Genomic DNA, 11,964 nt, shown 5'->3' on the forward strand with positions numbered 1-11,964 from the left:
TTTAGCTATAATAGGGAACCAGTTTAATGTGAAATCTCTGTTTCAGGATGAATAGTAATGTTGGAATAATCTTTTTAAGGTAACGGGGATATGTAATTTTATTTTTATATTTTTAACTTAAATTATCTTACAAATAAGTGATTAATTAAAAAAGATTTAATGGAGAATTTTTTTTATCCCGCTCTTGCCTCATCTCGGCTCCATCTCTCAAAAATTTCAGATGAATCAACCCACATAATGCAATTGCCATCCCTAAGAAATACTGAAATAACCAGAAGACAAGGAAGGGTTATCCACCCTTGTCAAGATCTACTTCTAGCTGTGTATTGTCACTTTATTTTGGCAACTAGTAGGTCGAAAACCAAATCATTTCTACTCGTGAAAAAAAAGAAAAAGAAAAAGAACAAAAGAAATTGGGTATGAAACCAGATCCGAACCCGAATAGCAGCAGCATAAAATGACCAACCATCCAACGTCGATGCCCTCTCACAAATTCTCTTTCGCAGTATTGTCGTCTTTGTGACTTTCTGTTTTTTCTCTATATCTACATCTCTATATCGCTTAATCTTTTTTCCTCATTTCTCGATTCAATCACCCGCTGTAAGTTCTCGCCCCTCCAATCTCAATTCCCTATCGAGATCCCTATTTTTTTTCCTTATAAACGAAACTGATTTTTGTTATAAATTTTTCTAAAATTCCGTGTTGCTTTAATTTCAGTTAATGTTCGTGAGTGTTCTTTTTTATTGGATTTAGTGAAGTCTAGATTTATTTTTTTGTATACGGAGATCATTTTTTATCTTTCTGTGCTGGATTTAGTTTGGTTTTAATTGATTAATATTCTGCGATTAATCGTTTTAATTGATGAATATATGCCTCATCCTAATGGGAAAAAGCATCTGAACTCTTGTGGTGGCGGATAGAAGTTTTTTATGTTTCGATTTTTGGATTGGGTAGGTAAAAGTGGGTCTTATATGAAAGTTTAAATTTTTTATTTTTTTTTTGCCTGGAGTCTGATTTTCTTCTTCAATTCCTTTAATATTTCTTTTGTATTTCCCTTAATTTTACATTTTTGGTGCATTGATCTAATTATCTGTGGGCTGTGGTCGTGGAAACCCTGCTTATTACCATCATTTGTAAATTAAATTCAGTTTAACTTACTTTCCATTTTGGTTTATAGTGGAGATTTACTAATATTTATCCAGTACTATTTATCATCTAATTAAATGATATTTATGTTTTTGCAGCGAAGCATGAGCAGCGACCAAAAAACTTGTCCTCTCTGTGCTGAGGAGATGGATTTGACTGATCAGCAGCTGAAACCTTGCAAGTGTGGTTATGAGGTTTTTGACCGTTTCTCTTTCTTGGCGTTTATTGTTTTTAAATTGCCGGAACTTTATATGTTAGTTGTATTCCAAATAGTTTTTTGATGTCATGGAGCAATGCTACGTGGAGGTAGAACGCCCACTGGTCGGGAACAATTTTTCAGAGAAGACCCTGATTGGCTATTATGTTATTGTTTATTAGAATCATATGGAACTTTATTCTATGCCAATGATGCATAGCAGGTGGTCAACCCATTAAAATGCCTAACTACTTTCTGGGTTCACCTACCTTATTAGATTTAGCCTACAGATATAGACAGACTCATCAGGCTCTGAAATTTATATGTTATCCAGTTTGAAATCAAATTAGCATTTTCATGATCTCATTCTGATCGATGAAAAGAAGAATAGAAGAGAGTGCTCATTGACCATTATATTATTGTTTCCTTGGAATTGTTCCGAATTTGGTATTCCAGGCCAATGATGCATTAGCAAGCGATTAACCATTAAAATGCCTGTTAACTACAGGCCAGGTTTACCTACCTCATTAGATTTGGCCTGTAAAAATGGACTTATCAGACCTTGAAATTACAGTATTTTTCTGGTTCAAATTAAATTATCATTTTCACGATCTCTTACTGATCGATGAAATGAAGTCAGTGCTGTGATTTTGTTGTTGTTGGCATTGTGTTTTGGTGGGGGGACAGTCTTTTTTTCTATTCACTGTTTACATCTTTAGATTTATCTTTGTACATACCATCAAATTTTGGCATGAAATGGTTTGTCTACGAATTATTAACATTGAAAGTTAGGTAGAATAAGGATGGAACTTGTCAGCCAATTCCCTCACAATGCAAGACCCACACGACAAATACTGTGAATGTTGTGTGCAAGTGATCACCATGAGGCCCATGATGTAATAGCTGCCTATTACTTTGCTTGTCTGAAATTACCAATAACTTGGCACCCGCAATTAAATCCAGCTCTACCACCGGTGTACCTCCATAGAAACACAGCTTTTAAAGAGCTTGTAGATTGGATTTAATGTTAGCTCAAGCTCAGCGTGATAGCCAGGGATGATTTATGTAAAGATTTAGATGAAATGTGGAGATAAAAAGATGCACTTATGCCTGATAGTATATCTAATTAGCGTAATAAGTCATTAGCTTCTTCTCAAACATTACTAAAAGGATCTTGTTGATTGATATTGGGTTTCTGGAATATTGATTAAATTTCAGATAATCTTTACTTAGATGGAGTTAGAAGTAAAATAAGGTGACTTCTGATCTGAATTGCACTTGATTGCTGAAGGGTCACAAAATTTTTGAATGGAATCCATGGCTGACAAGGTTTTGCATGTGCCTCATCAACTAGGAAAAATTATCTACATTTTCGTTATTACTTTATGGAATGTAGACATTCATCATTTTTTCCCCTCGATTTCTTTTTGCTGTTGGGCGGTGAGTGTTGGCGGTCTGATGAGAGGAACTGGTCGGGGTAAAAACTGCCAATTTTACCTTACAGCCAGCCGATGTGGAGGAAAAAAATGTATTCATAATTGACATCTAATCCCTGCATTGATGCTAGATAACAAGTGAACTTTTGTGCCTAAAACAACCCAATTTACTAGCAAATCTTCAATCTCCTACGATGAAGTGATAGATGGTTATGGATTTTTTAGGCACTTCGTCATAAGTGTCAATTTACCATCAATTGACTAACCAGATTAATTCTCTATTTCTTGAATAAACTGGCAACAGTTTTATTTGTTTATTTATTTTTCCTTTGGTGCTTATCTGGAAATATACGTTGTTTCACATTTTTCTAGATTTGTATTTGGTGCTGGCATCACATTATGGATATGGCGGAGAAAGATGAGATGGAAGGGCGGTGTCCAGCATGTCGCACTCCTTATAATAAGGAAAAGATTGTTGGGATGGGAGCTAAGTGTGAAAGGTAATTAGCATTGGGTGTTAATTGAAATTCTCTATAACAGCTTGCTCCCTTTGACAACAGTATAGTATGTTCTTTCAGCTAACATCATGGACTTCTTGATCATTGTAACAGATTGGTTTCAGAAATGAATATAGAGAAAAAGCTAAAATCACAAAAGGGAAAGAGCAAAACATCTGAAGGGCGGAAGCAACTTAGCAGTGTACGAGTGATCCAAAGGAATCTTGTTTACGTTGTGGGGTTGCCACTTAATCTAGCAGATGAGGATGTATGTATCCCTTCTCTTTGATCTTCCCTTCCTGCCCATCTCTTTGGCGTCTTTATACTATTTTCTTGAAGCAGCTTCTCCAAGGCAAAGATTATTTTGGTCAATATGGAAAGGTGCTGAAGGTGTCTATATCACGGACAGCTGCTGGTGCTATACAACATTTTGCAAATAGTACGTGCAGCGTGTAAGTTCCTATATACCATTCATTGTTCTAATAATATTACAGTGCCTTCAAATATAAATGTTCATGGTGTTAGTAACTCCTGTAGCATTGAAGTTTCCAGAAGTAATCATTCTTTTCCAAGGACTTGTATGTATCTTCAAGCTGTGCTTAAATTTCCTAATTTATATATGATTGTCAAATATTGAGTTGCTATGGAATGGACATTGTGTTCACTATTATTTAGTCTATACAGATGTTAAAAATGGGAACTTTAACTCATTCAATTCACTTTTTGAACAACAAACATTTTTTATATTTTTATGACGAGTTTAATTTTAAACATTGTTGATTAGAATTACTTTGAGGACACATCTTTTCTCATCATTCCTGTGTCGAGTGTCTGTCTTGCACTATGTTTTTGATCTATTTACTGGAGTTCATATATGGTAATATATTGTGCATATAGGATATATGTTTCTTTACTAATAGTCGTGAATTATTTTGAAGTTATTACGTAGTCTTGTCATTTATTTGTTTACGATTGTTTGTTTGGACTAGATATATTACTTATTCTAAGGAAGAGGAAGCAATTCGGTGTATCCGGTCAGTACATGGATTTGTTTTGGAGGGTAGCTCTTTAAAGTGAGTGGAAACTTTCATGTATTGTGATTTCTTTTTTGATTTACTAGATAGTTGTTTGAAATTCAACATTGCAGGGCTTGCTTTGGCACAACTAAATATTGTCATGCGTGGCTGAGAAATGTGGTATGGTCTCTGAATGATTTCTAATGAAATTATGGGCTTAGAATTGCTCACTGGTTATTGGGTCTTTCATATTATCCATACACTCAAATATTTATCTGTAGCTGTAGCATGTTGATTTATTTGTAGTATACCCTAAATTAGAATTACCTTTTTGTCTAGCCCTGCAGCAACCCAGATTGTCTATATTTGCACGAGTTTGGCTTACAAGAAGATAGTTTTACTAAGGACGAAATATTATCCGCGTACACAAGGTAACGTGCAGATTCCTACCAGATTTATCGTGTGACTTGTGTGAGGGTTCATGTATTGTAGAGTTCTTGTTATTTTTGTAGACTGGATGTGACATCATTTGTTTGGTATCTCCAAACAATCTCATCTACGATAATCTGAGTTGCTTACTCAGTAAGCTAGAACAGGCTTGTCTCACTTCCTCACCATCTACGTATTGGAATTTTTCTGATTTTTTCTTATGAAAGCTAATATTTTCTGGTACCATTTTTTGTTTGGTTGATTGGTTCAATTTTATATACCTTTTCTATGTACTCAATGAAAGTTTCCTCTTAACAACAAAATTTCTTGTCACAAGTTGCTCACCCTATTGGCCGGTACTTCAGTTAGTGTTGTCTGACTGTTTTCATCGTGATCATTGGTGATGAAACTATTAAATGCTTCATATATCTGATGCATATCCTGTATACTTGGAAAACAGCTGTCAATGTTTTTAGTGCTTTCTTAGCTCTTCAAAATAATGTTCTGCAGCTATTAGTTAGGTAGCTAGCGTTTATAATTATCAAAACCTTTTTGCAAATCAATCTGTTGAATAGTTTTTGTAATTGAGTCATTCTGGATGTTTACGTTTTTATTTAAGTTATAGTAAAATAGTGGAATTGGTGGCAACTGACCTAGTATATTTTAGTTTATGTCATTGAGATTCATTCTGGATCTTTTATTTTTTAGTTAAGTTATATTAAAATAATAGAGTTGTTTGGAAATTTAAATAATTGACATTGATGTTGAATTGTTTTCTTATGGAACTAATCCTTTGGGATTATAATATTTCGGTTTGTGGCACTGGTACACACAAGGGTCTCAAGTGACTTGAGTGTGGCAGTATTATGTAAATCAAGATTTGAAGTTTTAAGTGAGGCTAATTTTCCTTGAAAAGGCTGCAGTAGCACAATTTTTTTATTTATATGCACATCTATTTGAAGAAGATGCTGTTACAGTACATCAGTTTTATGGCGTCTTCGGCCCCACCTGATTTATTTTCTTCAAGTTTAGATTTTGAAACTTGTGATGATCAGATATTCCCATGTATCCCTTTGTTGATCAATCAATATATTCTAGTTTTTGGTTGGAATTTTTTGTTGTCTCCTGTGACCATTCATCGAATAGTGAATTAACCTGATGATTGCAAAGGAGTAGAGTTCAGCATATCACTGATGCCACCAATAGTATGCAACGCCGTTCGGGAAGTATGCTACCACCACCAGCAGATGAGTACTTCAATAACAGCTCCGCTTCTTCAGGGAAGCCTTCAAGTGAAACTGCTACCTGTACAAATGTAAGATTCCTCCCCCCGCCCCTCTCTTTCCTGAACATCTTGTTCTTGTCTTTCTGTTTCCTATGAATATGCTACTTTCGACTTGGAGAACTCTCCAAATCATTTTGACCAATGTGTTTAATAATTTTGATACTAAATAAGTTGAGGATTAGTATGGGATTAGCAAAGCTTATAATTGTTTATAAGCCGATCAAACTCTATTTAGTAGGACCTACAACTTTTACCTACTCTTTAACCACGTTCCTTGGGACATATTGCTTATAAGCACTTTTGCCTGGTCAAGCAAGCACTTAAATTTGCATTATTTTTGTGGCGATCCTGATTTGAATGGTGATCACTGCTGAAATACACTGCTTTTTTCCATTCTAAAGAGGCTTCTTACTTGGTTAGCAGAATTCAGTGAGCAGTGTTAGAGCTGCAGCATCCAATAGTGGATCCGCTTCTCTTCCTGCTGGAGCCTTGTGGTATGTCATCTGCTGATATGTCTCTTTTAATTTGTGTTCAATACGGTTTCTTATCTTTCAATTGGTTTGACTAGGGGAATTCGCGCTTCCCATAGTCAGCCATCATCCACAAGTATACCGTGTTCCACTGGAACACTTGAGCAGAAACCTGATGGATGCAATGGTCCAGTGACATTTTCTACTTCAGTTGCAAGTCCAAGTCGGATTTCTACTTTGCATGGTGATACTGGCAAGAAGTTTGATCCCAGTGAAGAAAGCAGCAAAGCTCAACAAAATAGCAAACTGGAAATTGTAGAACCTGTTAAAAATAAATTAAGAACAGATACCATAAATACTGCTTCTGAGAGTTTTTCCACATCTGCACTTCCTGTTACTTCACCTATAAACAGGCAGCTAGATGTTCACCTGACTTCCGAGGATAAGGGTAGTCATGCCAGCAATTTACATAATACTACTAAGTTATGTGATCTATCCCTAAAGTCTTGTGGACCTGCTTTGGACAAAGATTCCTTGGACACCACAGATGGAAACATTGAGAATGTAGCTTCTAATATTATGTCAACAAGCATTGCTAGATATCAACAATTGCAGAATGGCTACTCTGAGCACCTTAGAGAACCATTGACTTCTCAGCTGGCTGGAAAATCTGCAAATTTGACCGATGAGGTTTTTGTTGCAAATATTCAGTCAGATCTGGGATCAGGAATGCAGACAGAAGTTCTGCAAATTGACTCACGCGAGATTCTAGCTGATTTGTTATCTTTTGATAGGAAAAGTCCTGAGGCTCCTGCTAATAGAAGGCATGTACCAGATTTCTCACACTCTTCTGGTCTTTCAAAGCATTCTAATATTCATTTTTCACAGCATAATATTTCGGATGGTGCAATCAGTGTTGACCTGCATGGGAAACTTGCGAATAGAAAAGAAAATTTACTAATTCCAGCTTTGGGCGGTCCTATTATGTCTAATGGACATTCTAACAATCTGATTAATACTTCTGAGTTTGTTAATAATGATGAATATTCTTATTCGTTTCCAAACAAGGATAATGGGTTGCTTTTAGGAAGATTTGAAGGGGAAGTAGCCAGTGGAGGCCGTGATGCTGCAGATCATATTAGGGAGAGCAGAATAATATCAAATATCATGTCACTGGACTTTGACTCATGGGATGAGCCGCTGACTTCGCCTCAGAACCTGGCTAAGTTGTTGGGTGAAACAGGTAAACAGCAAGGGTCATCCGGAATGCCAAGTACATTGAAAGTTCAGAGTAGCAATCAATCAAGGTTTTCTTTTGCTAGAGGGGGGGAACCCAGGAGACAAGTATCAAACTTTGAACCATCTGTCAATTATGTCGAACAACCCTTTAAACAGCTGCCTTTTGTACATGATTCCACCACCAAGAATTTCCATCTTGAGAAGTTTGGTAACTCCAATGGTTTCTCTGCATTTAATGGTGTAGAATCAGATATTTTTGCTGGCAGTCATTCTAATCTATCTTCTGACAAGCTTTTGGGTGAGCTATTGTTTATTTTTATTTCTTTCACTTGGTTGTCATTTTCTTTGGATCTGTAGATGTTTTCAATACCTTTGTCTTGAAAACTGTCTCCTTGTACATTGACCTCTCTGTAAAGTGAACATTCCATTTGGAATCATGTTCTCTGGAAATGTAGTTGCTATATGATTTTGATTTTGATGGTTATGCTTGTGCAGTGCTGTCCTATTCATGTTTCCTTTAGCAACTTGTATCTTGACACTGAATGGGCACATTGATGTTTTGCCGCTGTCAGTTTACTGATCAGCCAGCTTTAGAGCTACAAATATAGTTTTTGGTTATTCATTTACTTCGTTATAGAGGCGACCTTTTTTCCCCCATCATATTTCCTCACGATTCAGTTCTTTAATTCCTCCATCTCAAACATTCTTTTCCTTTGTCTTCAAACAGTTTCAAAACCTCAGATTTCTGCTCCTCCAGGGTTTTCAGTTCCCAGTAGGGCACCACCTCCAGGCTTTACTTATTATGAAAGGGCAGAGCAGATTTCGGGCACACGCTCTGGTTGGTAAATTTATGCAGTGCACTTGTTTTTAGGTTTAGTTGCGGCGGATATTGCCTGATGATTTTGTTCTATATTCTGCAGGAAATCATGAACTTGATGCTTCCTTGTTAAGGAATCAGTATCAAGCACCACCAAGTGGTCATACTATCAATAATGGAGACTTTGACTTTAAGGATCCTGCAATTTTGGCAGTTGGCAAGGGGATGCTGCCAGGTGGTCTGAACGGCCCAAGCTTAGACATGAGATCAATTTTTTCTCCTCAAGTCACATTTGAAGAGACAAGATTTCAATCTTTGTTACAAAGATCTCTTCCTCTGCATCAGAACCAAAGATTTGCTGACGTGGGGGGTGGTTTTTCATCTCTCGGGAATGCTTATGGAATTCCTTCTGGGGTTGTGGAGCAAAGATTAGTCAACAATCGGTCTCCCTTTTCTCAATCAACTATCCCTCAGTCCAGAAATGCAATAGCGTCCAACGGTCAATGGGAAGGGTGGAATGAGGTGCAGGGTGGAAATAAATTGGGTATGGCAGATCTACTCAGGAATGAGAGATTGAGATATACTAAACTCTACAGTGGACATGAAGATTCAGAGATCCGTATGCCTAGTTCAGGCAATCTTTATAATGGGACATTTGGGATTTAATTTTATTGAAGAGCCTTATTCTGGGTGGTTGGTTACGTTAGTGGTGAAATAGGAAGATCACATTTGACCCTGCCGTACTTGCATTAAGGACTCGATGCATGGCTTTTAGATGGCCTGATATCTGATGCTTGTATCAAATTTAATCTAACAGAGGGGTTCCAAGAACGCTTAAAAAGATAATGCATGCCTGATTAAAGTCATAAAAAGGGAGTTCTGATTGGGCTCCTTTCTGGTTGTTGAAGGATCAAACTGTGTAACAAAGAGTTGTGATACCTACAGGTATGTTCCAGCACTTTATTTTCTTTTTATATAATAAATGTTATTGATGCTGCTGCTTTTATATCAGGGCCAAAGAATTTTTTAAGCTTATTTTGCTTTTTAGTTTTCCGAAACAAACATCTATAGGTGGTGTGAGTAAACTTGACAGACTTGAATTTTACAGCTTTCTTTTGCTTTTTAGTTTTTCGAAACAAACATCTATAGGTGGTGAGTAAACTTGACAGATTTGAATGTTACAGTAACCGAGCTTTCTTTCGCTTCCTTTCTCTCATAAGGATGAATAAGTCTTATTGGGAATGGTCTCATGTCTGATTCCTCTGGGAAACCCACAATTTTTTAATTGCTTATCCTCAATAACTTTCTATTTTTCCTGTAGTTCCCGTGAATCATGTGGAACGACAAAATATGTGCTGGAGACGTTTGTGTCCCTCTGGTTAACCTAGTATCTCAACATTTTGGTTTCATAGATGGATTCTTTTGATGATGTGGTCATCTCTTTCTCGGTTCATTTACTAATTCCAGGTGAAAGGAGCTCGATTATGGCTCCAAAGTAAAGGCTGCACAAGGGATTTTGCACATGATTAAATCAGCAGGCAATCCTCCGTTTGGAGAGGAGAATCAGACAATTCCATGCAGGTGGCTCTGCTTTCACAGTTTTCTTTGCATAAATTATCTTGGGTTTCTCGTAGAGCTGTACCAAATAATTGCAGAGCATTCATGATCTGCATAGATGAGTCGAATTACTCCCATCGCTTGGTTTTAATGGTCAAATAAATTACTGTCGCGTTTTATGTCAAGTTGTGTGTACAATAAACAAAAAGTTTTTAGCTTCTTGATTCGTGAATCAATCTTGTTGAGTAGGGTTTAGTTTAACGTATCAAATATGCTGTAAAATGCCTATGAACTTATGCAAATATACATAATCCTAAATCTTGAAAAGATGAGCTTCATTATGGAAGGGGGGATGAGGGTGTTGGTCTTGGGGACCCTAATGCCTCTCAAGGAAAAAGGACACCAAAAATGTACAGGAATATAAAGCTGTCTGATTCAACAGAGCTTTATGGCAACCATGCTTTCAAATTTAGTTCAAAGTAAATTTTGTTGGGGATCTATTTGCATATTTGCCGAGGGTTTGGGACTTCCCATGAAAAATTGCCAAATATACAATATAAATATTGACTCTTGTTTCAGTAAAAAGTTGGTCAATCATTTAATCCTAAACATAGCTATGAAGTTAAATTCAAAAATTTAGTGTCACCGATAATGAAACGTTGATGATGATAGATCTACGAGTGATATTATTAATGGCAGTTTGAGCAAGAAATTCTACATAATTTTGATACCTCAACAACACATCACTTCTTTTCCAAAAAAAATGGGAAGATGACTGCATAATGTGATGTATCGATGTGTTAGAAAATGGCTTCTTGTGTTCTCGTTTGTTGAGAGTTCATTTGCCATTGACATGAATTTCTTGATTATAATGAGAATCAGTATGTGTATACAAACACAATTAGAAAAAGTAGAGAGGCTATGGAGGTGGAAGGGATGGCCTAATCTCAAAATAGTTCGAGAAGTGTTTGTTGATTCCCCGGGATACAAAGCAAAGCACAGATTGGGAACTTTTGAAGAGCGGGAAGCTGAGAAAAAATGAGAATCCTGAAGATGTTGCAGTCGAGACCATTGCCAATGGGGTAGAGAAAACTCGACCATGAGTTTGTGAAGAAATTACTTACGTTCCTGCCAAGCTATCCTTAAGCTAAGATGTCCAAAGACTTCCAAACATGAAAAATTGAGCAACAAAATGTAGAATTCGCATGAAAATAGGATGACTTGGTCACTTTAATAGTTTTTCTTCTGTTACTTAATTGCAATGAAATTCTCATCTCTCGATTCGATGTTCAAACATGACTTTCATAAATCTTGTAGGCTTGAAGCAAACCAACTTATATAGGAATGTTGGAGCAAGGAGCATGGGAATGAACTAGTTCGTATTAGGTTGAAAGGGGAAGATAAAGGGCGTCTAATGAACTTTTAGACTAATGGCTTTTAATAATATTTCGAACAAAATAATCTACCTCGTACTTGCGAACTAAAACAAGATTTACACACGGGACAGAATATTCTGATGTTAACAGATTATCCATTCTTGTACCAGAATTTTCAGTACGTAGCGGGAAAAAGGAAAGATGGTGCATAATTGCTTTTCTTGTTTTGAGAAGTTATATAGAAATGATACATACTTCTGTCTATATCTATGATTGCCCCGGATTTTGCACATAGCAAGGTAGGAACTCAAAAGAGAAGAAACATTTTCTCTCTTTGGGAGAATATGTTTAAATACCCTCAAGATCAGGGTCGGACACGGGTGGGCATAACCCCCAACTTTGTTCTCACTTTTATTTTTATTTTTTTTCCCTTCAAATTTTTATGTTTTTGTCTCAATTTTCGAAGTCATTATGAGATGTCGAATGAAATTGAAATATTG

At 36.4% G+C, this 11,964-nt stretch overlaps 1 protein-coding gene across 4 annotated transcripts; it reads left to right on the forward strand.

Annotated features, from left to right (window-relative positions):
• Positions 1–235: 235 nt before the first annotated feature.
• On the forward strand, positions 236–10,324 carry LOC111407704. 4 transcript variants are annotated; one of them, XM_023037341.1, is made up of 14 exons: positions 236–600; positions 1,245–1,340; positions 3,151–3,278; positions 3,390–3,543; positions 3,618–3,727; positions 4,265–4,348; positions 4,423–4,471; positions 4,631–4,722; positions 5,897–6,035; positions 6,426–6,499; positions 6,574–8,012; positions 8,442–8,552; positions 8,635–9,476; positions 9,853–10,324. In XM_023037341.1, exons 2-13 carry the CDS (start codon positions 1,251–1,253, stop codon positions 9,195–9,197), a joined length of 3,033 nt encoding a protein of 1,010 aa, XP_022893109.1. In that variant the 5' UTR covers positions 236–600; positions 1,245–1,250; the 3' UTR covers positions 9,198–9,476; positions 9,853–10,324. The 4 variants fall into 4 exon arrangements, with proteins under 4 accessions (XP_022893109.1, XP_022893108.1, XP_022893110.1 ...); XM_023037340.1 differs by having other exon boundaries at positions 464–600; positions 9,999–10,324; XM_023037342.1 differs by having other exon boundaries at positions 464–600; positions 6,429–6,499.
• Positions 10,325–11,964: the final 1,640 nt, after the last annotated feature.

This window comes from Olea europaea, chromosome 13, assembly GCF_002742605.1.
Source record: "Olea europaea var. sylvestris chromosome 13, O_europaea_v1, whole genome shotgun sequence".
Lineage (NCBI taxonomy): Eukaryota > Viridiplantae > Streptophyta > Magnoliopsida > Lamiales > Oleaceae > Olea > Olea europaea.